Below are 26,132 nucleotides of genomic sequence, written 5' to 3'. Positions count from 1 at the left end.
CGAGCAGTTCTTTTTCCGACACTCGAGCTGAGTGATGCAATCTTTTATGGGCGTCATGCACATGAGGCTAGGCTGGGGAGTCAAATCTTCTAGGTGGTTGCGATAATTTGCGGTCAAATTGGGCCCCATGCTTGTTTGCATGATGCCTTTTGGGGTCCTCGTTGTGAGGATCAGCTATAGTAGGTGCTTGAGTGGCAGGGTAACTTGGTGGGGTGTGAGCCCATTGTCCCAACGTCTCCATCATGGTTAGGATATTGTCAAACCTTTTCCTGATGGGACGAAACACCCCCACGAGAAATCTCTTTTTTTATTTACAAGGAAAACTGACTTGACAAGAATTGTTCTGCCCGCTTGTGATAGAAATTTTGCTTTCTAAGTGGCTACTTTAGAGTTTATCTTCTCCATTATCTCCCGATGGGACAAAACAGGTTTTCCTTGTAAATAGAGCTTCTCTCCTAGGTACCTTTCTTGAGCTTTTAATGATTTCATTTGTAGCACATGAAGTAATATTTTCTTTTTTTCCTATGTAAACAGTTGCTAAACATGGCCCCTGATTTTGCTAGATTTAACTGAGCATGGGTTCGTCACTTTGCCTATTGCAGGGATTATATTATATTGATTATTCACCCATTGTTGTTCATAACACAAAGGACAAAAGAAGAGGCAAACTTCCTTTACTCCTGGAGTAGAAGCCCACCAAATGTTCGAGTTAGAAAAAAACATTTGTTACATATTGAATTAGCTAGAAGAGCTAGGAATAAATGGATATGGATAGAAGTTAATAAGAAATGCTTTAAACACTAATAGTTTAACATTAATTGGATATGACTGATTTCTGAAGCAGGATTCATTTCATGCTGACCCCATGTAATTTGGATAAGGCATACGATTTATTATGTAGGTAAGTAGGTATTGCAATTTGCAGATTCCTAGAGTGATCCGGAATTAAACTCAGGATCAGGAATGTCATTCACTCATTCTCATAACTTTATAAGAAGCAGGTCCGTGTTGGGTGGACTAGTGGCGGTGTAGGATTGCGGGATCTTTTACTATCCAATCCATCATCCCCTTTGGCAATATAAAACATGTCCACATGCGAAACAGCTGTTAGGCCTTGGTACATCGACTTAATGCCAATTTGCATTTGACGAAGAAATGCATGCATGAACTCGCACCCAGCCTAGATTTGATCCGTCTCCTCGATGCATGATAGGCTGCTAGCTAGGAATTGGAATTGGATGGGCTACGAATGCAACCTTGTTTAAAAGTTAAAACTTTAAACTGCTGTCATCATGATTAACTGATGTTTTTCCTATAGGAAATGAAAGGTGTCCACTCTTCATGGGGGAGCCATGACAATCCGAAACTCATCATCAGTTGGGTTGGGATACAGCAATTTGGTTCATTGCCGAATCGATCTTTGGAACAATAGTCCACAATCAGTTGATAACATTTGCCACTTCATTGCCAGCTATAATTATTGCCTATACTTATTGCCTACATATTACATGCATATATATATATATATAAGAGGTTACCCCAGCTGGTGAAAGCAAAACAATTCATACCAAATTAATTTCCAAGAGAACCGAAGGGTCTCGTACCAAGCCATTTTAAACATTAGTCAATGCTGAATTGCTGATTGCATGCTCCTCTCAAAGCACCGGCATCCAGACCCTGAGTTTTTTTTTTTTTTTTTTAATTAAACAACCAGATCTTTTCAATGGCATACCGGTTATTGTCCTTCTAAGAATTTTTGTGGATTGTAAGAATACTGGAATAGAAGATATCACTAAAAAGTAAAAACTGAGCTATATATCCTTCTCAAGATGTTATTGGAGAAATTCAATTGTAAGGCATTTTAATTTTATTTACATTTTCAATTACAATCTAAAAAGAAAAAAGAAAAAACTACCTAACTTCTGGGGATGATGATAGTTTCTTAATTTAACCATCCATGCACTTACGGAACTACCTAACTTCTTTGGCTTCTTAATTACAAGAAAGAAAGAAACCTTCCGACTAAAGGGCAACGAAATCGTTGATGAAGTGATTCGACAAGACAATACTATACACACCTCCCCTAGGCCCTAAGCCCCTAACCCAGCGAACATAGAAAACAAAAGGAAGAAAGGAAAAGGGAGGCTGGTAATGTTGTATCACCATGGAATTGAGGAGTGCTAGTCGTCGTTAGGGTCCATCTTAGGCCGTCTATGCTGTTGGATGACGATAACTGAGCCGCTAATGCCAAAATCTGGGGAGGCCAAGAGATCCCCAACGGCCCCTAGCTCAGGGCACTCTTCCCAGTCGCTCATTCCCGTGGTAAGAGGGGAATGTCCTGTTCCACCCTTCCCTACTATGAACAATGAGAACATGTCCTTCATGTCTCCTAGTGCTTTCACTGTTTCTGCCCCGTTTTCCACGTACTTCTCCACATAGCCTACTGCCCCTGTTCCCACGTACCTAACAACAACAACAACCATGAAATATTACACTTTACATACATAGAGACTGCTAGTAGATCAGAGTTCTCAAGTCTCAACCCTATATATAGCTAGCTATATGGCTCTATCTAATATCTGTAGCGGTTGCATGTCAAATATGAGAATGGAATGGAAATCAATCAAACTGTACCATGTACCTGTCGTGGAACGAAGATAAAAAAGCTTGGTCTGTGTCGTTTTCAGAGGGAGAAGTTTCGATCTTCATCAGAACTTCATCTTCATCCTTGCTCACTGCCATCTCAATCCCTTGACTTTGATTATACTCATTATTGCCCGATGGCGGCAAGAACCTAACGACCGTCAAGCTCACATCAGGATGCATGGCAAATCGGCTACTGTAGGCCAAGGCCTCCCGATCATCAGCCCCACCAAAGAACAAGGTAGCAATTAGCTGCTGCTGTTGTTGTTGCTGCTGCTGCTGCTGCCTGGTCCCATATGAATTGTGGTCTAATTGTGTGGTGGTGGTCGACCCACCAAGACCCCTGTCGACGAGGATGGCAACTGAGCAGGGTGCGTGACGAAGTACCTTCTGGTTAATGGTCCTGATCTCTTCCTTTGCACTCTCCATCTTGCCATCGATGCGTAGGTACTTGTGGAAAGGGAGTAATATGATGGCCGAACCTACATCCTCGGCGCCATTGCATACATCCTCGTGCATGGATGATAATTTGGAGGCCGTTGTGATCTGGCGCACCTGAACGTGAGACTGAGCCATGAATGCATCAACGATGTTATTGATCTCCATCCCATCGTTTCCACCGAAGTACTCGTCGTCACTAAAATCATCGTCTTCTTTTTGGTGATACAACAAGTTGGACCTTTCCTTCCCCGTGATCTCCACAAGGTGCATTAGGTAGAGGGAAACCGGTGATTTTGGGGATGAATTCTGTAATTCAATCAGCCCTAATATGGTTGGTACATGGCGTGGCCCGTGCACGCATGCTAACTCACGTAGCTCGCTCTCTGGGCTTTGCCACTCAAGTCCTATGTGCCTGAAGGCCATGGCTTTTCTTTCTCTTCTCACAATGTAACTCACAATTGGGCCTACGATGATGGTGTTGAACACCACCGTTATTAAGAATACATTAAAAATTCCTGGGGGCCATCTCTGCCACAGAGAGAAAGAGAGAGAGATGATGATGATGATGATAATGAATATACATATAAGCATTAATTAATTAATTAATATATTTTCTGGATCAATTAATGTCAAAGGATTTGGAGTGGGATTTTTCTAATAAAAAAAATAGAATGTGAATTAGGAGTGATCAGAATTAAAAAAATAAATAAATAAAGACTTACGTGGTTTTGGGAGGCCAAACTTATGATTAAAAGATCAACATGGCCTTTGACGTTGAGCAAGAAGGCGAGGACGAGGCCTTCGTTGGGTGGAATTTTTAAGTATCGGCAGGTGAAAAGGGTGCCACTGACCTTGCCGCCTACGCTCAAGCAAACAATGGTGATGATGAGGAGGACACTGCGGAGGTCGACGATGTGTGAAAGGTCGGCTTGAAACCCTGTGTATCCAAAATAAAATGGGAGAATGAAGTGATGCACAGGGTAAGTAAGTTTCTGCAACAAAGTCCTGGTGGTTTTGCCATCCCTAGGGAAAAATAGGCCGAGTAAGAAAGAAGCGATCATGCTGTTATAGCCAAACAATTCTATCAAGATGGAGACAGCGAAGGTGAGCATCAGAAGGAATGCCACTTCCAAGTTGGTTATGTACTTCCGGTGATGATTTCTCCGGCTCAACCACCTTGACAGAATCCGGTTTAAAGCGGTGGTCCCACCAAGGATAATAAGGCAGACGATGCCAGCAAAAAACCTTTCACCGAATCCTTCACCATCTGTTTCAACGGGTTCGTCATTATTGCTGCTGGTGCTGGTATGGCCTTTAGGGTGCGCCAGGGGCTTGGAATAGTTAGTGAAAGCGCTAATGAAAGCAATCCCTAGCAAGCAAGTAATGTCGTTTATTATGGATGCCGAAATGGCAAGCCTTCCCACTTCCGACGTTGCAAGCTTCAGTTCCGCTACCACCCTCACAACTACAGGGGAGGCGGTGTTGGCCAACAGCATCATCAGAATGATGGCAAATTTGAATCCACTCCCGTGGGCGTGAGTCTGATTGTATAGAAACGGCGACACGATGGCTCCCGAGAAGCAACACGTTGCGGCACCACCATATGCAACTAGCGTTGCCACTCGAAGGGTACGCGCTAGGTAGGGAAGGTCCATCTCCAGCCCGATCAGGAACATAAACAGTATGCGGCTGAAGGTTGCCACGGTTACATATAATTGCCCTGCTTGATCCTGAAACACGTACTCTCTTATGAATTTGATCCGGGACAATCCCGAAGGACCTAGCACCAGTCCCGCCTGTGTTTGTTTGTTACACCAATCCATTAATCGTTATCATTTCATCCAAACAAAAACAAAAACAAAAACAAAACTACATAGATATAATATCACTTCTGACTTTTGAGCAGTTAAATGAATGAATGAATGAATTGCGACCTGCCTTGTGGCCTTTTGCCTTCTTCAAAAGAGAGACACAGACAGACATAGAATGATGCATTGCCACCCTTCATCGTCATCATGGTTGTTAAAAGTTAAAAACAAATCATGCATGTTTAGTTTTAAAGCTAAAACAAATGCCATGCTTACAAGTATTTGGGAGATGGCCGCTGGTTGACCGAGGGGTTTGAGTAAGAAATTGAAGAAGTGAGAGAGAACGAGAATGCAGGAAAGCTCCACAATCAAGATCGGAACACTGCCACCGGATTCCGGAGTGCATACTTTTGGAGGTGGTAGATAAAGATCCATCTTTTGAAGAAGAAGAAGAAGAAGAAGAAGAATATGAAATTATTGATGAGGACGAGGAGGAGAAAATACGACGGCGACGACGACGACGACGATGTCAACAACGATGTCAAGATTCTCCAGGGCATACAACGGGGAGAAGAGAAAGAGAGAGAAGAGTGGAGTGGAATCCCTACCTTCCTCTCTTCTCCTCTATTCTCATCGTTTCTGTACGTGTTTCTGTGTTTTGTTTGTGTTGCTGTCATTTGATTAGGAAGGAAAGGGACTCACAAATTGGTTGGTGGCTAGTTTTGTTTCTCGCAGGATTTCGTTTTCGGTGGAGGACCGTTGCTTTCGGTCGGACGATTAATTAACCCTCCTAATTTAATCTTTCTTTTTCTCAATTTATACGTAAATTATGAGCTCATCAAATCAAATCTCTCGTGGATATGCGACACGTGGATATTGAGCTATGTCTTTAGTCCAACACCACAAATGTGAAATGCCTTTCAGAGAGAGAAAGATATAGAGCGCAACGACTAGCAGCCCGCTTGGTGGTCTTGATTCCTCCCAAGTCCGACCCTTGCTTTCTACACTTTTTTTTTTTACTTTATTAAGGTGATCTACGAAAAAGCTGTTCAAGACTTCAATTAAGAAGATTAATTGTTGGGGTTCTCAGTTCTGGACAGACAAAAAAAAAAAAAAAAAACTAGTGAGATGATATAAAAGAATGCGGCTTAGGGTTTTGATCATCATTACTGTTATCATCACCTAAGCCTTATTCAATTATACGTGATCGTCTGCATGAATTTTGATTCATCATTCTGTTTTCTCTAATGTCATATATTTACAAAGTATTTAAATAATTTTTTAATTATTTTAACCTATTTCATTATATATATATATATTTCATAAATTTAATTTTACATTTAATCATTTGTTTATTTCTACAATTTTATACAATATCATTTGTTTATTTCAACAATTTTATACAATTTTATACATTTAATCATCATTACTGTTATCATGGGCTTCCTCTTAAATATATTTAGTCAATTCATCTATGATTAATGCACATAAATAAGGTCTTGGGGTAAAGCCTTAATAAAGACTCATAAATTATAATCTCCCTCTCATGTAACATTGGTTGTTGCCCCTCTTTCTTCTCCAAAACCTACCATAGTATTTCTAAGAAATATATCACGTCTTTTCTCTTTACTTCATTGTTGATCTCCCAAACTTCATCCAAATTGACTCTTTGATAAACTTGTTTTGAGGGTTATTGATCTTTTAAAAAATACATACATGATGTCAACTTAGCTCTATCAACTTCCATTGTTCCATTGTTTTGCGTATTTTGTAAAGTCAAGGCTTGTTCGATTTCTAATCTGTAATTGTTGCATCATCATATATTTTATATATATATATATATAAAAGTAATTACTTGCCAAGAAGAACAATTTCATACTGGAACGAGTGAACAATTGGTGATCTAATTTGCTTTTTTACATGGCACGAAAATCTTCATAACTAATCCTTTGATCCTCAATGTATTCTATGTTTTACTCATGATACAACAAAAACTTGAACCTTTGATGAATTAGGTTAGCATAACTTTTCTATCACTCCACATCCTCAACAAAGTTTTTACTCTTTGAATGCTCCAAAGAATTATCAACTTCCCACATATTTTTTGATAGCAGCTATGACTCTTATTTCAACAAAATTTCTTTGGAACCTTCTCAATGGCAAAGTAATGGAAATCAATATTCAGACAAAAAAGGAACTTGAGTGGGGAAACTGTGTCATAAAGAAACCCTCAAACAGCCCAGGTTATTTTTCCTAAACCGCCAAGCCTTTCCCTCCTTTGGATTGCTCTATATGGTTGTTGTGTTGTAAATATGAAGAGTAGAAGAAAGGAACTTATCATTTTGTAGCACACCAAATTGCTGTAGAAGATGTGAAACACACTTGACTTGTTGTGAAATGCCAAGTGTGGTTGTGAAACAACAAGACAGATATGTGAATAGATTAGGGTGGACAAACGGGTAGGTTTTTTTACTGGAATCAAATGGAACTGACCTTGAACTGGCCCTTCTCATTTGTTACCAGGGTTTACCCTACCCGGAACCTACTTGGCAGAACCAGCGTTAGAACTAAACTTTCCTTGAAATAAATTCCAAAATACTTTGAGGATATGAAAATTTGAACCCAAGCACTCATTGTTAAAAATACCATGGTCTCAATTGACCATTGGGCCACTTAAATCATCTGATCTTTTCTTCTATAATTTAATGTTTGAAGGTGTATAATATGAATGTAAAAGGTAATACATACACCAACTGATATTGGCTCAGTCGGTAGGACCTCTAATTCATTATAGCAGAGACCTAGGATAAAATCCCACTACTACTAGGGTTGGGGGTTAAAGGGATGATGGGGGATGAGCTTTTCCCAGTTCTGTATCCCCATGAAGCCACACAAGGTAATATTTACAAAATTCAAATAGTAATGATAAGTTTTGAACTATATATTAATATATTATGATAATCTACAGATTAAATTATTCAATTTAATCAATAAAGTTAATATAAGTTTTAAGCTATGTATTATTTTTACTAAAAATAATGATTTTAAAAAATAGGTTCCATTTTTTGAGAGGCAAGAGTAAACAAAAATAGGTTCCATGGGTAGACCCTGGAACCGATTGATCTTAACAAGTTCCGGGTTGGTGGGTTCTACCTTAAATTAAATTAAACTGAATTGAACCGACCCATGCTCACCCCTAAAATAAATGATGAAGATACAAAATGAGTTGGATCATGCCATTTAATCTCTCCTTAAAAGTCATATTCGATCACCCCATATGATGCAATCAGGAATTTGCAAATCAGTTTAAAAAATGACACAAGCTTCTAAAAGTTGTACACTTGCTTATTAGTACTCCTCGAATCATTTTGGAAGATAATCCGATTATTATGACAAATTGGACTTAAGTACGTAAGTATAGTGTGTAGTAATGTGTCACCAAGTTGTCTAACTTTCTATTTATATAGAGTTTACAGACACAAGCTTCTCCTTTGCTTGTATCTGACGCCAATTTACTGATACACGTCCGTGGATACATTTGGATGTATCGATACTCAAACCATGGCTCAAAGAAATGGCTTCCCACTATGCTCAATGTAGAAACGGAAAATCGTTTTTCAATACTCTGCAATGATTGCATCAGTTGCATCATAGAACGCCTTGGTCACATTAAAATAAACAAATGACCCAACTCACATTAAAATATGCAAAAGCATTATCCACAAATTCTGAGCTAAATGTTTCAAAAGTTTTTTCAAGTATGAATACAATGAATTTTGCATTGCAAAACTTGCAGAGAAGTATGTAGTATTCAGTCATTGAAAATTGATACGCTCAATCGAAAGGATACATTGAACCCACAAATAGTTTTCAACTGGATATAAATTCACTTCAAAACCTAACCTGATTTTTACATAACATTTGGATATAAGGACAAATGTGCATTGGAATTGTAGAGTTGCCGCATAAAATGGCCATAACCCAATTCATACAAAACAGCGGATACCAACCCATGTCACTTGCAGCAGGGTAGAAGTTAAGACTTGTCTGTGGGCCCAGAATCACCCTGGAGACGCGAACATATATCACGACGTAGCATTTGGATGTATTCCTGCAAAGGCAGAAGAAATTTTGTATCCAAGTAAAGAAAAGATACAGAAATTGAAGATATTGTAAACAAAACTCCTCTGCAACCCAAAAAGAGCTATGAAGTACCAAATACTTTCAGAAAACTATTTGAACGTCATAAGTACGTACATTTGCAAGAGAGTCATCACTATATAATTCTTCAAGATCTTCAGAGCCGTTTCCATCACTGTACAATAGAGTGGCATTTTCAACCATAGATCGGAAAATGTCACTGGGAGGATCATGGTGTTCAATCCTATTGACCGTTTGCTGAATGCCAACCTGAAGAATAAAACAAAGTCAAAAGCACTTCCAAATTGAGCATTTTTAGATAAATTGGTTCTAACAGGCAAGCATTTAATATGCAAAAACACATCGTCAAACGATTACACAGTGGTAGAGGTAGCGCAAAAAAGGGACAAAGCAAAATTATTTTATTGATCCTCATTATTATATGTTCCTTTCTGATAAAATCCTCAGAATTAGAGAAAGAAAAAAACATGTACAACGAATCCTAAGTCACTTTTTTCCCTCAATGGATTTTTTAAATTATATAGTTGGAAAGAAAGCCATCCAATACCCTACTAAAATTTATGGAGAACATTGGGGAATGGTTGGTCCATCTCATGGATTGGAATGGAACAAAGCAAGTGAATCTTGGGATTCAAATCAAGAATCAAGATTTGTGCAATTGACCTGTTTCTCAAATAATTTCGGTTGCAGAAGATTCTAGACAAGGAAATGAATCGATTTGCAAGTTAATAAAAATAATATGAAACAGTTAAACAAATCCAGGACTCAAGGACCATGACAAAAGGGGTTCTTGCAAAAGTTCACATGACAGCCATGTCCTAGTCAAACAGAAAGAAGAAAATCCATTATAGACAAACCTGAGAAGTCTGACAATCTGGTTTGTCTTCTCTGCCTGGCCTACTCTGACTATGCTGTTGCTGACTTTCAGGCTCTAATGAACGGAATGTATCATGTTGAGTTGATCCCCTTGTAAGCGCTTGAGATACAATTGGCATCATCTGTTGAATCATTGTAGATAAATCCACACCACCACCTTGGCCACTTCCCAATCCTGAAAACATGTTGCCAATATCTTGGCTTTCAACTTGTTGGGCAATTTGGTTGAGTGTATTTCTCATTGTTGGGCTCTGTGTGAACTGCGCCAACATATTCCTCAAGACAGCAGGTGAACCAATTCCTGCTTGCTCTGAAACCCCGGCCAATAGACCATTCAAAGCAGGGCTGTTGAGAACCTGAGACATCGCACCCGCTGCATCAACTTGTCCACTAGAACCTTGCCTCTGCAATGGCAAACTCTCCATAATCTGCCCAAGCACAGAAGGCAGCTGCACTGAGGGTCCATTTGCACCAACTCTATTTGCATTGGTGCTCTGAGACAAGAGAGATTGCAAAACCCGTTGTCCGCCAGCAATTGTACTTTGGTTCTCATTGACAGGAATTGCATGAGATGTTCCACTGTTGTCCCTCTCCTGTGGTCTCATCTGCCTGCTTCGTCTCTGGGCATATCAAGAGTTTGAACATCGATAATTATTTGATTAAGAACCATGGTAAGTTCAAGTGCAATACTTGGAAAAAAAAGAAGCAAAAAAGAAAGAATTCCAACATGAGAAACACCATGCATATTTTCAAATACCCATCATTCTCAGGAGCATGCCCCTTTCATAGTTACAGTGCATATGCCTATCAATCTCGATAGTCTAATGTCAAGGAAATTAGCACCAATCAAAAAAAAAGAAAAGAAAAGAAAAGAAAGAAAGAGAGAAAGAAAGAAAAAGTCAGGGTAATTGGCCGAAGCACTAATTAACCAGAACTAATACTAGCTCAAAACAAGTAGGCAAAATCTAGGTTAAAGATTGCAAGGGAATACAATGAATGACTGTAATAACCCCAAGGACATAGCTTCCATGCAAAAGGTACATAATAGACTGGATTGAAAAATCCAGCACCAAAATTTGCTAATACATTTTTTATGCTTCAGTGAAGGTGAATCAGCAGACCACATTTTTCTTCACTGCAAGTTCACCCAAAAGATTTGGTTCCATTTCTTGAAAATGGCAGGTTATAGCTGGGTTATACCAGAGCACATTATGGACTTTCTGCATCAATGGCAAAGAACAGGTTTAAGTAAAAGGGGTAAACTTTATTGGCAATCAGTGCTACATGCAGTGTTGTGGGGAGTTTGGGATGAAAGAAACAAACGCCTCTTCAACAACAAATTCAGGCCCCTAGAGGAATTGATTTCAGACATTACTTACCTTTGCAACCTCTGGATGGTGAACTCAGATCTGTTCAAAGGATTATCAGCCAATGACCTCAATAGAGATACTTACCCCTTTCTGTTTCTCCCTCAACTCCATCAAACATCCTTGAGACATCCCAACCCCATCACTGAAAGAGTGGTGACCCTAAACTTCGATGGAAGTGCCTTAGGTAACCCTGGCTTAGCTGGTATTGGAGGCATAGTAAGGGATGAAAGGGGCAACATTTGTTGGACTTTCAGTGGTCCAATTGGTTTGGCTGATTCCAAAAAGGCTGAAGTGATGGCTGCTCTCAGGAATCAGAATAATAAAAAAAAATGGGAATCCAGAATTTAATCATTGCAGGTGATTCAACAAAATACTATAAAATGGTTAAGAGACCAAGAGGGGGACCTTGGAGAGTGAGTCACTATTTGGCATTGGCTAGGGACTCTTTGGACTGTTTAAATGTAAAATTAGTTTGGATTCCTAGGAAACACAAACATACAGCAGATGGTGGATTCCTAGGAAACACAATCATACAGCAGATGGCTTAGCCAAATGTGGTGTTTATTTGGAGAATTTGTATAGCGAAAAGCTTCCACCTTTGTAATTTGTAGAGGTTCTTCCCCTGCTTTGTACATCTCATGTACCTCTTCCTCCTTTGATGAATCCTAGTTAAATTTTCTCAAAAACATTTGCTGATACATTGTGCACAATGTTGAGAGGTATTGTGTGGAAAGATGTAGGAATCTTTCCAATAGATATATAGTTGAAGAAAGACATCTCACCTTTGGTTGCAGACCTCCCAAGCCTAATCCCAAAGGAACAGCATTGGAACCCTCAGGAGGATCATGGCTCTGGCTGGATCTTGGAACATTCTCTGATGCAACTGCAGAGCCATCCCTTGAATTACTTGAAGAAGCTCCCCTTGAACTCGAATTATCAATTGTATCCTCATTATTATTAAATTGTCGATGCTTGTGGTGGGTCTGCCAATCAATAATTTTCAGTTGAATCTCCAGATAACATAATTTTTGGAGGGGATGGGGGTGAGGTGGGGGAAAAGAGATAAAATGTACAACATGGAGAGATATTTAAATCTGAGTTTTGAAACCAAATTCACAGCACTTGCAGCCATGCATTGGGAACATCTCATGAATAAAAACATGCAAGCACAGAGATGCTCCCTATGTGTGGCTGCAAGGGCTGTGAGGTGGATGTGAGAAGGGAATCCAAACTTTTTTTTTTGGGGGGGGGGGGGGGGGGGGTGTGGGTGGGTGGGAGGGGGGCGGATATTTTTTGTCTCTTTAGGAAAAAACGCCTTTTGACTAATAACTATGGTGTAGTTGTGTCTCCTTTATCAAAAATGAGATGCGCTTATTAGCCTAAATCACCACTCTTCCAAGAGCCAACCCTGCTAAAGAAAAATATAACATGAAGACTGTTACATGCCTGTATTCCTTCCCCTGCAGAATTCTGCTTAGGTCCAGATAGAGCAGTCCCTCCAGCTCCTTTAATGGCCATGCTTTCAGGCTGATGATTCTCTAGATTACTGTCCACACCAGATCCAACAGATGAATCATGGATGATTGGAGTTGATGATTGGCCTAGTTACATAGAAGAAGAGATAAATCAATCACTGCCACACAATGGGTCCATTATAGATGTATCTGATTACAAGTTACCTGATGGATCCTGATTTTCTCCACTTGCATCAGATTGTCTTGAGTTGGGAGCTGATGTACTGGAACCCTGTATAGGAGCCGAATGGTTAGGGTTTATCTGCTGAGATCTTCCATGAAAAGGGTAGATAACACTTAGAACATTGGCTGTTTCCGCAGAGGACCGTGGAACAGCTGCAGCAATAACATTTCTCACAGGCACTACCCTGGCTGGCCCTGAATCACCTGAACCACTTCCATCATGAGTGCTTTCCCCAACATTTGCCCTGGAACCAACAGACAGTGCACCGGAAGCAAGCGAGGTACCTGATTATTGGATAAAGTCTCAGATAAGGTGACTCAAAAAAAAGGAAAATTACTTGGAGTATGTAAGCTTCTCACCAGCATGTATATGGATGTTTATGTTTCTAGGAACATCTCCAAGACCAAAAGGATCCATATTACCAGGATTTGCACGAGAAGTAGCAGAGGCACCAGAAAAGAGGGAGCTGGTTTGAAGAGGAAACGGCTGCAAAAAGATGTTAAACCTTGTTCAGTCAACAAAAGAGCACGTCAACTTTTTTAAGATGAATGTATAGACCAAGCACCATGATAACATGACAATATTAATTTCAGCAAGTGGACCTGATACCATGAACAGTGCAGCATATGTAAGTAGCATGTTCTGCTATTCATGCTAATCCTGATCAGATGTCAGGTCAGAGTCAATGACAGTTGAACCCAAGAATTGAATTGGGTTAATGTTTGCACAAATTTTACTTAACAGTTGGTCTGGCAATAAATTTCTATCCTCCGTTGCAGATTCTTTTTATGGAATCCCTTAAATATTTAGCTATTCTCTATATGTTTGTATTTTTATTTCCTTTCTAAATTTCTCAAGATCCCCAACCTACAAACATGCACATGCCAAAAAAATAATAATAACAAACTGCCCCAGATTAGTTGGGGTCAATATGGGGGAGGGGGAGATGTCAGAGTGTGCAGACATTTTGGAGTGTGCAGTTTCTAATTGACCCTAAAACTACCTCGGTTTGCCATTGGGAGATAACCCTCAGAAAGATGAGTTTTGGGTTCCGGTTGTAGAGAGGTTTGAAAAGAGACTAGCAACTTGGAAGAATAATTATTTGTCTCTTGGTTGGAGAATCGCTTTAATCAGGTCTACATTAGCTAACCTTCCTATCTACTTTTTATCAGTCTTTAAGATTCTAGTTAGGGTGGCCAGCAGATTAGAAAAACAAATGAGAGACTTTCTCTGGGAACTGGGGGAGGAGAAGAAGGACCATAGGGTTAGGTGGAAGATGGTTTGTAGGAGCAAGAGGGAGGGAGGCTTGGGTATTGGGAACATAAGGAATAGGAATTTGGCACTACTAGGGAAATGGCTGTGAAGATTTTCACTGGAGAAGGATAAACTTTGGGTGAAGATAGTGGGCAGTATTCATGGGGTAGCAGACAATGAATGGGATTCTGGGATTCAGGCAAGGACTACAAGAGCAGCACCTTGGAAAGCTATTCAAGCTATTTTGCCATTGTTCTCTCCATGGATCAAGTATGACTTGCACTCAGGCAATCTCATCAATTTTTTGGAACATATCTGGATTGGGGGTTCTCCCTTAAAAGACCAATTCCCAAGTCTTTTCACTCTTCCCACATTTAAAAATGAACCAGTTTCCCCCTTCCTTATTCCATCTACTCAGCTTTTGGGTTCAGTTGAAACTTGGGCTTTAGAAGGGAAATCAGGGACACAGAGTTTGATTGTATTTTATCCTTGTTATCCATTCTTGAAGGGGTTTTCCTAGATCCAACAAAGGCAGACGGTAGAATTTGGACACGTACCACCTCGAGTTCTTTCACATGTACTTCTTTATTTAAAGCCCTAAAACAACCTTCTTCTTTGGATCTGTCCTTCCCTGTTAAAGAGGTGTGGTGTCTTCCTATACCTCCAAATGTTGGGAGTTTCTGTTGGGAAGCCTTTCTGGAAAGAGTTAATACAGGTGATTTACTTCAAAGAAAAAGACCCAATAGTTGTTTGTGTCCTCACTGGTGTGCTCTCTGTAAAACCAATGGTGAGTCTGAATACCATTTACTAATTTCCTGTCAGTTTACTAAAGTCAGTTAGGAATGGTGTACTTCTTTGTTTGAGTGCAGGTGGACCCCCCCTTTGAATGTGCAAAGTTTATTCAGTTCCATGCCGATTTGGCCAACAAAAAGGGCCAAGATTATGTGGAGATGTATGAGGGCTGCAGTTTGTTGGACTATTTGGGAGGAGAGAAACTCACAGATCTTCTCAGAAAAGGAGAGAAGCTTGGAAGTAATACTAGAGGTCATCCATATATTATTTGCAGAATTCTCAGTAGATGAGATGCTAAGAAACTAAAAGGAGATTGCAGAATTAGCTTCAGCTAAGAAGGCATCAAACTCTTGTTGAATTCCTCCACCTCATGGCTTTATTAAACTGAACTTCGATGGCAACAGTATGGGTAATCCAGGGCCACCCGGAATAGGGGGAGCAATAAGAGATGAACATGGGAATCAATTAGCTATGTTTTCTGGACCAATAGGGGAGGGAGATTCCTTGAGGGCCGAGATACTTGCAGCTCTTGAAGGGGTACAAAGAGTCAAGAATATGCAATTTAGTAGGCTGATCATAGAAGGAGACTCTGAAATTGTGGTGAACTGGTTAAAAGAGGATAACTCTAGGATATGGAATTACAGCAATGAAAAGAGAAAATTTAAGTGGTTGACTAAGGATATTGAAATTCAGTACAAATGGGTCAAGAGAAGTGCTCACTGGCAGATGGTCTAGCTAGGCAAGGGGTGAACAGAAACTCTTTATTTCGGGCTGTATTGTAATTGTATTTTGGTGTTCAATGCTTGTTCTAGGGAGCTAAGATTGTTTAGCACCCTTGCTTTGTAATTTTTCTTAATCTTAATTAATACAATTCACAGTTATTGATCAAAAAAAAATATCAACTGGAGGGAAGACCATGGACCACAGCCAGCATTTTATAATAGCCTTTTCTCGTGCAAAAATAAAACAGAGAATGAAGGACTTGATTAAATTGTTAATCCTCACCCCCAACACATTGCCATTACCTTTTCCTTTCTTTTCTTATCTTCTTTTTTCAGATGAGTAATTTTAATTTTCATTAATAGGCAAAAAGAATCTTTATAGCACATGCAAAAAAGAGAAGTTAACAAAAACAAGCCCCCAAGAGAACTTTGTATCAGCATGGCACAGCAAGTGGCTCTCTCCACCCCAATTATAGCCAAAGAATAGCTAAGCATTACTTGGTGGAGAAAGGCCAAAAAGAATAGGAGGCAGTCCAAAGAGTTGCTAAGACCGGCCTTGGGACTGAACAATAGTGCCAGAAGTGTGAGCCTAATAAACGGATCTTCCAAAAGATAACCAATGGAGAAGATACGAATAATTTCCTGGAATATTAGAGGTTTGGGCTTAGGCAGGAGAATGGTAGCAGGCACTTTCTTGAAAGAAAGAAGAGCAGATATTCTACTTTTGTAGAAAACCAAGATACGTGACTTCAGTTTCAAGGGGTGTTTGAGGTTTCAAACCTTGTAACTGATTAGCAATACCTGCAGTCAATACAACAGGAGAGATTGCCTTTATCTGGAACACCAGCATTTTTAAGCTTCTGGACCAAGAACTTGGAAGATTCTCTACTTCTGTGAAGCTATTATGGATCCCAAATAAAGTCCCTATTATATTCTCGGAGTCCATTGTGGAGATTTTTATTTATTCTCAATCTGGAAGACAAACAAGGGCGTAGCAGAAGCAACAAAGGTATGCAATTGTTGTCAAATTTTATGCAAAAATGGGTGATGCATGACCTTCCTCTGGCTGGTGCTACTTACACGCAAACCAATAATCAAGAATCTCCCTCTTTTGTTAGGTTGGATAGATTTATAATAACTACTGAATGGGAAGTCTTGTTTCCCAGTTCCTCTCAAGAAGCTCTCCCAAGACCACTGCCAGACAATGTCCCTTTGCAATTGGACACAAACGGCATTAAGAGGCAGGGCCATCCATTTAGGCTGGAAAACTGTTGGATGGGGTTGTAGAAGTTTGACACAAATATTCAGAATTGGAGGACAGAAAATTCACTTGAAGGTTTCAGCCAGCCATGTAATGAGCACGAAGCTATAATGGCTCAAAAGTAAAATAGAAACCTGGCAGCAGGAAAAGCTCAAAAGATGATGAAAACATACGAGATGAATACCTAAAAATCATTGCTGATATAATTTTTGAGGAGAAATTGAGGCCCTTAGAGGAAAAAAAGGATGAAGGGATTCTTGGCCAAGAAGTATGATTCCTTAGCCTACCAAGATGAGGTGAAATGGAAACAGACGTCCACAGTCAAGTGCTTAAAAGCAGGAGATAATGGAACTGCCTTCTTCCACAAGATGAGGTGAAGGCTATTGTTAGTTTCTGCAAGCAACTGTACAAAGAACCATGTAAATTCTGGCCAAAATTAGATGGGTTACAATCTGAAATGCTGTCGGAGCAGAGAGTGGATGAATTAGGAAAAACTTTCTCGGAAGAGGAAATCAAAGGGCAGTTGAAGAAATGGAAGGGAAGAAAGCCCCTGGACCTGATAGCTTCATCATTATGTTTTACAAGAAATATTGGAGAAGAATCAGAAGATCAAACATGATCTCCTCAAAGTGTTAGAGGAATTCCACAATTCAGCAGCATTGGAAAGAAGTCTCAATGCAACCTTCATATTTTTTATTTGCAAGAAAAGTGGAGCTGCAGAAATGAATGGTTTTCGGCCAATTAACTTGATCAGAAGTATGTATAAGATAATAATTAACAATGCATATGGCACGGAACAGAATGGAATGATGAAACAGGATTCATCAGTGATTTAAAAGGCACGCCTAGGCGCACAGGTGAGGCACATTTTAGGGTAGGTGTCTCACCCAGGTCCTAGGCACAGCCCTTTCAACAAGCGCACGCCTGGTGCACCTTGCGCCTTTTGAAAATTCGACGCTTTTTTTGCTTTTTTGTGTCTAGTGGTTGGGCCGGGGCTCCACCCCCAGACCCCCATGCCACGCCCCTCGAGGCAAGCCCAAACAAGTCCACATTAGGTCTTAAATTCTAGTTCTCGCACAAAAAAATAATGATTTTATAGTTTTAATTGCTTTTTAAGAAGATATTTTATTCAAGAACCCACTATTTGGTAACATTGTTGATTCATTCATCCTAATAAAATATCTTCTTAAAAAGCAATTAAAACTATAAAATCATTATTTTTTGTGGGAGAACTAAGAATTTAAGACCTGACATGGACTTGTTTGGGCTTTGCCTCGAAGGCCGTGGCACAAAGGCACCTCGTATAATCAGGAATGTAATATGTTTTACATCACATTAGCTACTTGAAGTAATGCAATTGAGAAAAAAGAGATTGTGGGTTTTATATGCTTGAAAATGTTTTGTGTATTTGATTTTATTTTTAAATTCTCATTTGAATATGCTTTACATGTTATGTTTATGTATTTTAATTTTAGATAATAGGTTTTTTAAAACATTTATTTTAAAATTTAAGTTTATATTTTTATTAATATTATGCTTAATAATTTTTAGATTTTTTGGCTTTTTTTATTTTTTTGGCATTTTTTATTTTTTGACATTTTTTATTTTTTGCGCCTTGCTTAAAAAGGCTTGCACCTCACCTTGCGCCTTGCTTAAAAAGGCTTAGATGATGATGACAATTCATAGAGAATATATTCTCCAAAATCTCTTTCCATTTGCTTTATTGGAAGATTGAGATAATATCCAATCTTTGGAGAACAGAATCATTCCAATTGAAAAAAGTGATGAATAAGAAATACAATACTCTATTCTTGGTTCCATTTCAGACTCCTCTTTTGTTTAATAAATTAAATAGCTATGACCCACTTTTGGTGCATACTCTCTTTTGTACAGCTTATTGTTTTCTTTCTCAATGACCAGTTTTTTGTATATAGGCTTTTTCCCCTCTTATAATTTAATACAATGCTTTGCTCCTACTAACTGAATACTTAGTGCTATCAAATGCCAAAGGTTAGGTCCACATCCAATTCACCCCTCCCAAGACCCCAAACAACCAGGACCAGCGTTGGGTAATTTCCCATGATAAAATGAGCTAAATAGTGCAGATGGATGGTCCTAACTTAATTTACTAAAAGAACTAGAACATCTACTTGATTTATTAAAAAAAGAGAATCCTAGCTATGATAAATAGTTGCAATCAATCTGCACCAGAACTGGTAATTGCAACCAATAACACTGGATGGAACCCATTCAATGGTGGTTTTAAATTTCCTTTGCATGTACTACACATTATACGCCATTTATAGGTATTAAAAGACTATGTAGAAGATGACACATTTAACTTTAAAAGACAATAACTTACCTGAACCATTATAGGATTAGGTCCTGAAGGAGATATATAAACTGCAGGCCCAGCATTCACCACAGATTCAGCCTGAAATTTGCACAAGGCAGTCATAGATCAAGGTAAATTATAATTAGAAATAAAGACAAAAGATAACTAGAGTACATACAGGTGTCTGCCCCATGCGTAGTGTCAGAATAGTGCGACCAAGCTCCAAAAGAAGAGCACCTAAATGTTGCATTGCTAATCCTACTTGCACTGATTCTGCCTGAATTTGCCCACGTACTGAAGGATCAGTAGAAGTTCTCTCTTCTTCCAAACGTCTTGTGATGTGCTACAGAATTGCAGCAAATTACAAATGGAAAGAGAATCAATAAATTGATAACAAAAGGTCCAAAAATCCAAATTCATAGCTCCACATGCACTCCAGTCAACTGTAAATGGATTATTTACACTTGTATCAATAATTCATGGGAGAACTCAGGCTCATTCTCAGTAAAATCTTTCTGCAGCAAACTTTGCTCTGAAGAGGAGGTTAGCTTTCCTACAAATAAGGTTTGGAAAACTGCAGCTCCTCCCAAAGTTGCCTTTTTCACATGGGTAGCATCCCTAGATGGTTTATCTAAAAAAGGAAAAGTCATCTGGGGAGTAATTCCACCAGTAGTTCAGTGGACTGTTTGGACAGAGAGGAACAGGAGGCTTTTTGAAGGCAAATACAAACCAGAAGACACAGTTCTAAAAGCTTTTTGGGAAGAATTACTCATGGGTGGCTTCTCACAAATTATTTAAGAACACTCCACACAATACTTTTTCTGACAACTGCAATATTTTTGTATCTCGCTGAATAGAAGCCCTTGGGATGTACAAAGTTTTGCTTTGTTTTCCTGCTCAGTGCCTTACTTTGCAGGCCTTGAGGCCTTCTGTAACTTTTTTTATTTAATGAAATACTTTACCTTTTCTCAAAAAAAGGAGGGAGGGCAAAACTGGTTACCTGCCCCCACTAGGATGTATATATCTATGAATATATACCACAGGCCCAGTCGGTCACCTAGACAATGGACCTCCAAAACACCCATGTGGTTGCCTAGGCAACAATTTTAATTACACTGCTTATAACATATAAGTTTTTGTGCAGCATATAACAATGGTGGCATCCTAAATAAAACCCACTTAATGTTATAACCATGCCAGAATATCACATCACTAAGACCAGTGACAAATGAAAAGAAACACAAGTTGCCATCTGAAATTAAGAAATATATAAGTCTTCTTTCTCTTGAAAAACAATTAGAGTCGGTGGGCTAGTAGCATTTTTTATCAATAATAAGGAGAATCAACCTCATAACCTCTTACTTACAATTACAAAAAACTGTGCAGTGGGCTAGTAGCATGGTTAGATTATTTTAGTCAGTGCTGGGGTGCTAGTGCTACTGAATCCTAGCTATTTCCCCCGTCTCCAAAATTTCACCTGGAGGCTTGAATTACAAGGGGAAAAGAAACCCTCAATTCAAGCATAAATTATATTCTAAATTAATCCTACCTGAACCTGAAGTAACATATTTTACTAGTTCTTGGTAGACCAAATTGCATTTTTCCCCTTCTATAATGGCATCAAGTATTTATTTGTTTTCCATTCCTCGCAAAAGCAATCCATAATGTGGATGTGGATGAATGGCCACAAACTTCCAAATTCCAATGATGCAATGGTGATAGTTACTGGTAAAAGTTACCAGCTCATGACGAAAGAGAAAGAATGAGATTTTTTAATCAGCAACTGGATAAAAATGAGTAATTTTATCTGGACTGAGAAGTGTAATGCAACCCCTTCATCCTCAACCTATGGGATATAAACACAATTCAGAAACAGATGAAGCAGCATCAACACATGAACAGAAAGAAATATCTGCCCAAGATGTGAGACACCCAAACATAAAGGATTCCCCCCCCCCACTAAACTATCTACCAAGAAGTTGGCTGATTTTTGTAGTACAACTTAGGCATCCTCATTTCAGGCCACAATTTCCACATGAGATTCTTTTCTTCTTGGCCTAGGATTGATGCTAGTAAAGAAAAGATCATGTGGTGTATGATACAACTTGCAATTGTTGCTAAAATACTAGAACAATTGTTGCTAATATTTTTTCCTTGATGAGGGAGTAGTTTCTTGTCCACCCCAACTTTGAAGATGCAGATACTTCATCATTCAGTGCTGATATTTTGTCAACTTTAGATGATGCCAGACCAGCAGGTAAATGACTGAAAAACTTCCCTAGATCAAGAATGAGGTTTCTGTGAATATCCAAGAGAAAGCGAGGGCTATTGTCTAGGTTTCTGAAATTGCAACAACAGGTCATTGTAAGCAAATTAATCTAAATGACCAAAATGATGAAATAAACAAGGAAACAAATAGGTTGGGAAGGATCACTATAAAGCTAGAAAGTTATATTACCCAGATATGGCAAGGGAATGGCAGGAAATGATATCAGCCATGTCCATAAACCTGAACTTTTATAGTTGTAAAGTTTTTCCTTTTCCTTTTGGATAGTCAATGAAAAAAATTGAACTTTATTGCAGAAAAGAGAATTTCCTTACTACAAAAAATTCTGATAGCAAGTTATTATTACAAAACAGCCCAAGGCTGACCATACCAACTTGCTTTTTTTATAAGTGTCATACCAACTTGAATTTATAATTACCATATTTACAATTCATTCCCCAGCCCAGAAATTCCCCACAAAGATTCTCCTGTGCAACCCCTATTATTGCTAAAGAATCAACCAAGCAATTAGCAGCTCTTCAGACCCACCTGAGGGAGCAGTTCATGCTGCTACTGATTTTTCCTGCTTTTCCAGACTACAAAACCTATATATCCAAGTTGTCTCTTCCTCTAACCTAGAAAAGCTTACTAGGCAGCCACCTTAAACAATCAGGTCTGTCCAGATATTCATGGAAGCAAATGTTAGACCTTGAGTGAAAGCCAGCAGATTGACATACATCACTGGCCCCTATTATCTCTCACCACTCCTATGCCTAATGCACCTTGGTTGCCTAGATCACCAATTATAACACCCTTTAATTTTTCATATAACAAAGTACAATTTGTTATTCTCACTATGATGACGACTACCCAGGAATTTTTTTGAGAAATGCAGACTTTCATTAAAATAAAAAGGGGGGGATTTACATTTTATTCTTTTTTTTATGCTCGAGCGGTTCCTTGATCGCAGTGAGAGGCATCTAATTGGTAGAATAGATGCAGTGGAAAATACCAGCTCTCCGAAGATGAAGCCGTTGGAGATGGGAGAGTTTGTGGAGGTAGGCCGTTGGAGAAAAGCTTTGAAGATTGAAACTAAGGAGCTGCTATTTGAGGAGCTGAGATTAAATGGTCAGCTGAGCTTGAAAATCAGGGAAGCAAAGAGAGAGATGGTGCTGTTAGAAGGTTTGGGGGTAATTGAAGGGTTCAAGGAGTTTGTAGAAGGTGCAAGTAACAAAGGCAAACAAAATTGTTGGAAAGAGTTTCTCTCAGAAACTGGAAGAAGGTTTGTTGTAGAATGTAAGAGAAACCTTAAAGTTATTTTATTTCTTTGACAGAATTTTTTGGCAAGGGAAGAAAGCAGATGGTCTGCCTACCAAAAGGAAGGAAGAGTCAGGGCTGGAAGGCAGTTCACGGGGTCTTATGTGAACTGCTGCAACGCTTGGGTGCTAAAAGAGAAGTAACAGTAAAAAGGAAGATGAGCACTTCTACTAGTCTGGTGAGCAATAATAAGCAAGAGACTCTTTTAGTGACAGCTGGGGCAGGCAAATACAGAATGGGAGTAAACATACAGAAAGGAGATTGGGAAAGTAAGCTGATAGTTAAAGCTTCAGCTCATATACTAGACTGGAGGAAAGTTACAGATCTGTTAACAGCAAGTTTAAAGCTGAAGAGTACGTTTATTTTAACACCCTTTGAGAAGGACAAGGCTGTGCTGGATCTGCTTGAGAATAGAGTAGAAGTTGAGGCATTAAATATCCAAGCTGATCTTGGAAATATCACAGTATCAAGATGGTGTCCAGTATCAAACTCCAAAGATTTCTTTGTTCAAGATGGAGTGCTGGTGCGTCTCTTAGGCCTTCCCTTTAACTTGTGGAAGCGGGAAGTTGCTGAAGCCATTGCTTTGATGTGTGGAGGATCTTTAGGAGGTGCCTTTTGGGGAGACCTTTGTTCAGCTTCCATTTTATTGAATGGTGTAAAACCTGAGGAGATTCCTCGGAAGATAGAGGTGCTAGTTGAAGGGCTTTGTTACTCAGAGTGGCTGGCTTCATCCATCGAATCGGTGCTCTGGAAAGAGGCTCGTAGGGAGGGAGATGAGAAGGTTGAAGAAGAAGAACTCCGTGGCAAGAAAGGATTGGTAGATTCAAACAAGAAAAGAACTTTTACTAAAATGGAAAAACAAAGGCTGGAGAAACAAAAGGGTAGCACTCAGGGGGTGGGTTTTATGCGTGTGGGAGCAGTGAACAGTCTGGAGGGGTGGGTTTTATGCGTGTGGGAGCAGTGAACAGTCTGGAGGGTGGCAGGTCTTTTGCACAGGTTGTAACCGGCGCCAATCTGACCTGTTTGAACAAGGAAAAGGAGCCGGTCCAAGGAAGAACTGGACCTAGACCGGTTAAAACCAAACCGAGCCTGGGGTCGAACGTGTGTGACCCTTTTAAAAATCACGTGAGGTCGCGGTGGCTTAAGAATGAGCCAAAGCCAAAGCCCATTCGAAATGTTTTGGGTGCGTTTAAAGGCCCATTTGGGTCAGCGGGCCCGATCCAGTGTTTTAAAAAGGCGTGTGAGCCTTTAATAAATCACGTGACTGGAGACACGACTAAGATAGACAATGTTAACGGTCTATCATCGTCCCCAGTCGCAAGACAGGGGGGAACACGCACAGCGCCGGAAAGTGGAGAAGAAGCTTGATCTGCAGTGGGTTTCCCAACGGAGGCTGAAGGAGCTTAACCCCCTGCGACGCCCCTCAGAGAAGCCGAAGCCAAGTTACGTTAGGGGAGAACTGAAGAGAAGGAAGAGAAGGATGAAGGCTGGGCGCAGTGCAGTGAAGGTGATGAAGATTCAAAGGACTGTTCTATTGATGGTACTAGCGTGGGCAGTGTAAACGACGAAGGTAGTTGCACTAGAGGTGACATCGATGGGTGGAATATTGCAAGTTTATTTCAGGGTGACGATTGTAAGCGGTTCAACTCACTCCCAAGACCACAGAGTGTGCAAGGAGTTTCAGAAGGGGTAGATCGGGAGAACCGGAAGCAGAGCAGGAACACACCATCAAGGGGTGAACCAGGGGTAGAGTGGAAAGATCACCAGGGTGACCAAAGGACAGAAGTACTTCCCAACCAACTCAGGGAGATAAATGTTTACCAACTCTGGAATAAGAGAGGGAGGCAGGGAGCAGTCCTTTTCTAGCTTGTCCATCAGTCCCAGGTAACCAAGTGATTTCGGTTTGTGCTACTAATGTGTCTCCAGTGTCTTTGGTTCCAGATTTCACTCCTGTTCCATGTCTTGTAGCCCATGAATATGTAGCCGAGCTAGCATACGGGCTCTCCGAGGAGGGGGAGACGGGAAGGAAGGTGGGAAGGTGCCAAAAGGAAGGTACAGGAGTGAAAAAGTGTGGGAAATTATTGAAAGAGTGCTTAAGGAAGTGGAAGGAGAGCTGATCTGGAGAAGGGAAGGGGAGGTAGGAAGAGGGGAAGGGTTAGTGGAGAGGAGGGAAAGGAATGAGGGTAGAGATGGAGAGGACTACGGGGAGAGAGCAGGGATGGAGGGAGGTAATAGGAAAGGGAGGGTGGATGGAGAGGAAAGAATAGAGGATGAACCAGAGGAGAGGAAGAAAGGCAGGTGGATAGAGATGGAGGGGATTTTGTAGGAAGGGTAGGGGTGGTGGACTCGGTGAGAGAAGACATGATAGCAGAATTTGTAGGGAAGCTGGGTTGCAGGTTGGAAGATTTGAATGTGCTGAAAGAAAACTTACAAAAGAGGAAGGAGAATATCATAATAAAGAAGAGGAGATTGAGTGAAGTAGAGAGATTGAAGAGAGATAATAGAAGGAGACAAGAGGCTCGGGGTAAATGGAGACAGAAGGAAAGGGGAAAGTAGTGGTAGGTGGCAAGGGGTTTAAAAAGAAGCGAAATGAAGATTCTTAGTTGGAATGTGAGGGGAATTGGGAGTGCAAGGAAGAGGGCGACAATAAAAGAGGTAATAAGACGGTGTGACCCAGACATTGTGCTGCTACAAGAGTCTAAGAGAATGGAGTTTAATGATAAATGGGCAAGGAGTGTATGGAAAGCTAGGGGAATTAGCTGGGTGGCTGCTCCCTCGTGGGGTGCTTCCAGGGGGATTGTAACAATGTGGAAGAGGGATGTGGTGGAAGGTCTGGAGGAGTTGATCGGAAAGTACTCGGTTTCTATGAAGTTCAAGCAACAAGAGAATGACTATACATGGGTGCTCACAAATGTTTACGGACCGAATGACTATAAAGAGAGAGAGGAGTTGTCGGAGGAATTGGCTGATGTTAGAGGATTGTGGGATGGGCCTTGGTGCATGGATGGGGTTTTCAATGTGATCAGATTCTCAGAGGAGTCCAATAAGGTTAACCAGAGAGTGACAAAAAGCATGATAAAGTTTAACAGTTTTGTGGATGCCTTTGAGCTTAAAGAGATTCCCCTAGCCCATAAGACATTTACATGGTCAAATCTCCAATCTAGACCCATTTGCTCTAAAATGGATAG

The 26,132-nt window shown here is 40.0% G+C and overlaps 2 protein-coding genes across 4 annotated transcripts in view; both read right to left on the bottom strand.

The window, feature by feature from the left end:
• Positions 1-1,835: 1,835 nt before the first annotated feature.
• Positions 1,836-5,567, bottom strand: LOC148849835 (cation/H(+) antiporter 1-like). The gene is made up of 4 exons (XM_088942606.1): positions 5,169-5,567; positions 3,807-4,880; positions 2,642-3,612; positions 1,836-2,463 (listed from the first exon to the last, which is right to left on the bottom strand). The coding sequence occupies exons 1-4, from the start codon at positions 5,325-5,327 to the stop codon at positions 2,181-2,183; spliced, it is 2,487 nt and encodes an 828-aa protein (XP_088798732.1). The 5' UTR covers positions 5,328-5,567; the 3' UTR covers positions 1,836-2,180.
• A 2,994-nt stretch (positions 5,568-8,561) lies between these two features.
• The window catches only part of LOC148849834 (Ubiquitin-like superfamily protein), a 33,063-nt gene continuing 15,492 nt past the window's right edge, over positions 8,562-26,132 (bottom strand). For all 3 annotated transcript variants that reach the window (XM_088944930.1, XM_088944929.1, XM_088944931.1), the window contains exons 10-18: positions 19,540-19,704; positions 19,389-19,460; positions 13,357-13,483; positions 12,979-13,281; positions 12,746-12,900; positions 12,082-12,282; positions 9,911-10,549; positions 9,150-9,302; positions 8,562-9,003 (exon numbers count right to left, since the gene is read on the bottom strand). In XM_088944930.1, coding sequence (XP_088801056.1) covers positions 8,929-9,003; positions 9,150-9,302; positions 9,911-10,549; positions 12,082-12,282; positions 12,746-12,900; positions 12,979-13,281; positions 13,357-13,483; positions 19,389-19,460; positions 19,540-19,704 — 1,890 coding nt within the window. In that variant the 3' untranslated portion in view covers positions 8,562-8,928. The remainder of the gene's footprint in view (positions 9,004-9,149; positions 9,303-9,910; positions 10,550-12,081; positions 12,283-12,745; positions 12,901-12,978; positions 13,282-13,356; positions 13,484-19,388; positions 19,461-19,539; positions 19,705-26,132) is intronic.

This window comes from Nelumbo lutea, chromosome 5, assembly GCF_056320005.1.
Source record: "Nelumbo lutea isolate HS-2025 chromosome 5, American lotus-T2T, whole genome shotgun sequence".
NCBI classification, from domain to species: Eukaryota; Viridiplantae; Streptophyta; class Magnoliopsida; order Proteales; family Nelumbonaceae; genus Nelumbo; species Nelumbo lutea.
Note: the sequence above shows the minus strand (reverse complement) of the source record. Positions and strands in the feature narration are given on the sequence as shown.

What these genes read in the sequence shown, in the direction of transcription:
- LOC148849835 (XM_088942606.1), bottom strand. Translation starts at nt 5,327, where the DNA reads ATGGATCTTTATCTACCACCTCCAAAAGTATGCACTCCGGAATCCGGT. An exon ending in CGGCCATCTCCCAAATACTT is followed by an intron (nt 4,881 to 5,168) that starts GTAAGCATGGCA and finishes AAACAAACACAG; the next exon opens with GCGGGACTGGTGCTAGGTCC. An exon ending in GTTTGGCCTCCCAAAACCAC is followed by an intron (nt 3,613 to 3,806) that starts GTAAGTCTTTAT and finishes TCTCTGTGGCAG; the next exon opens with AGATGGCCCCCAGGAATTTT.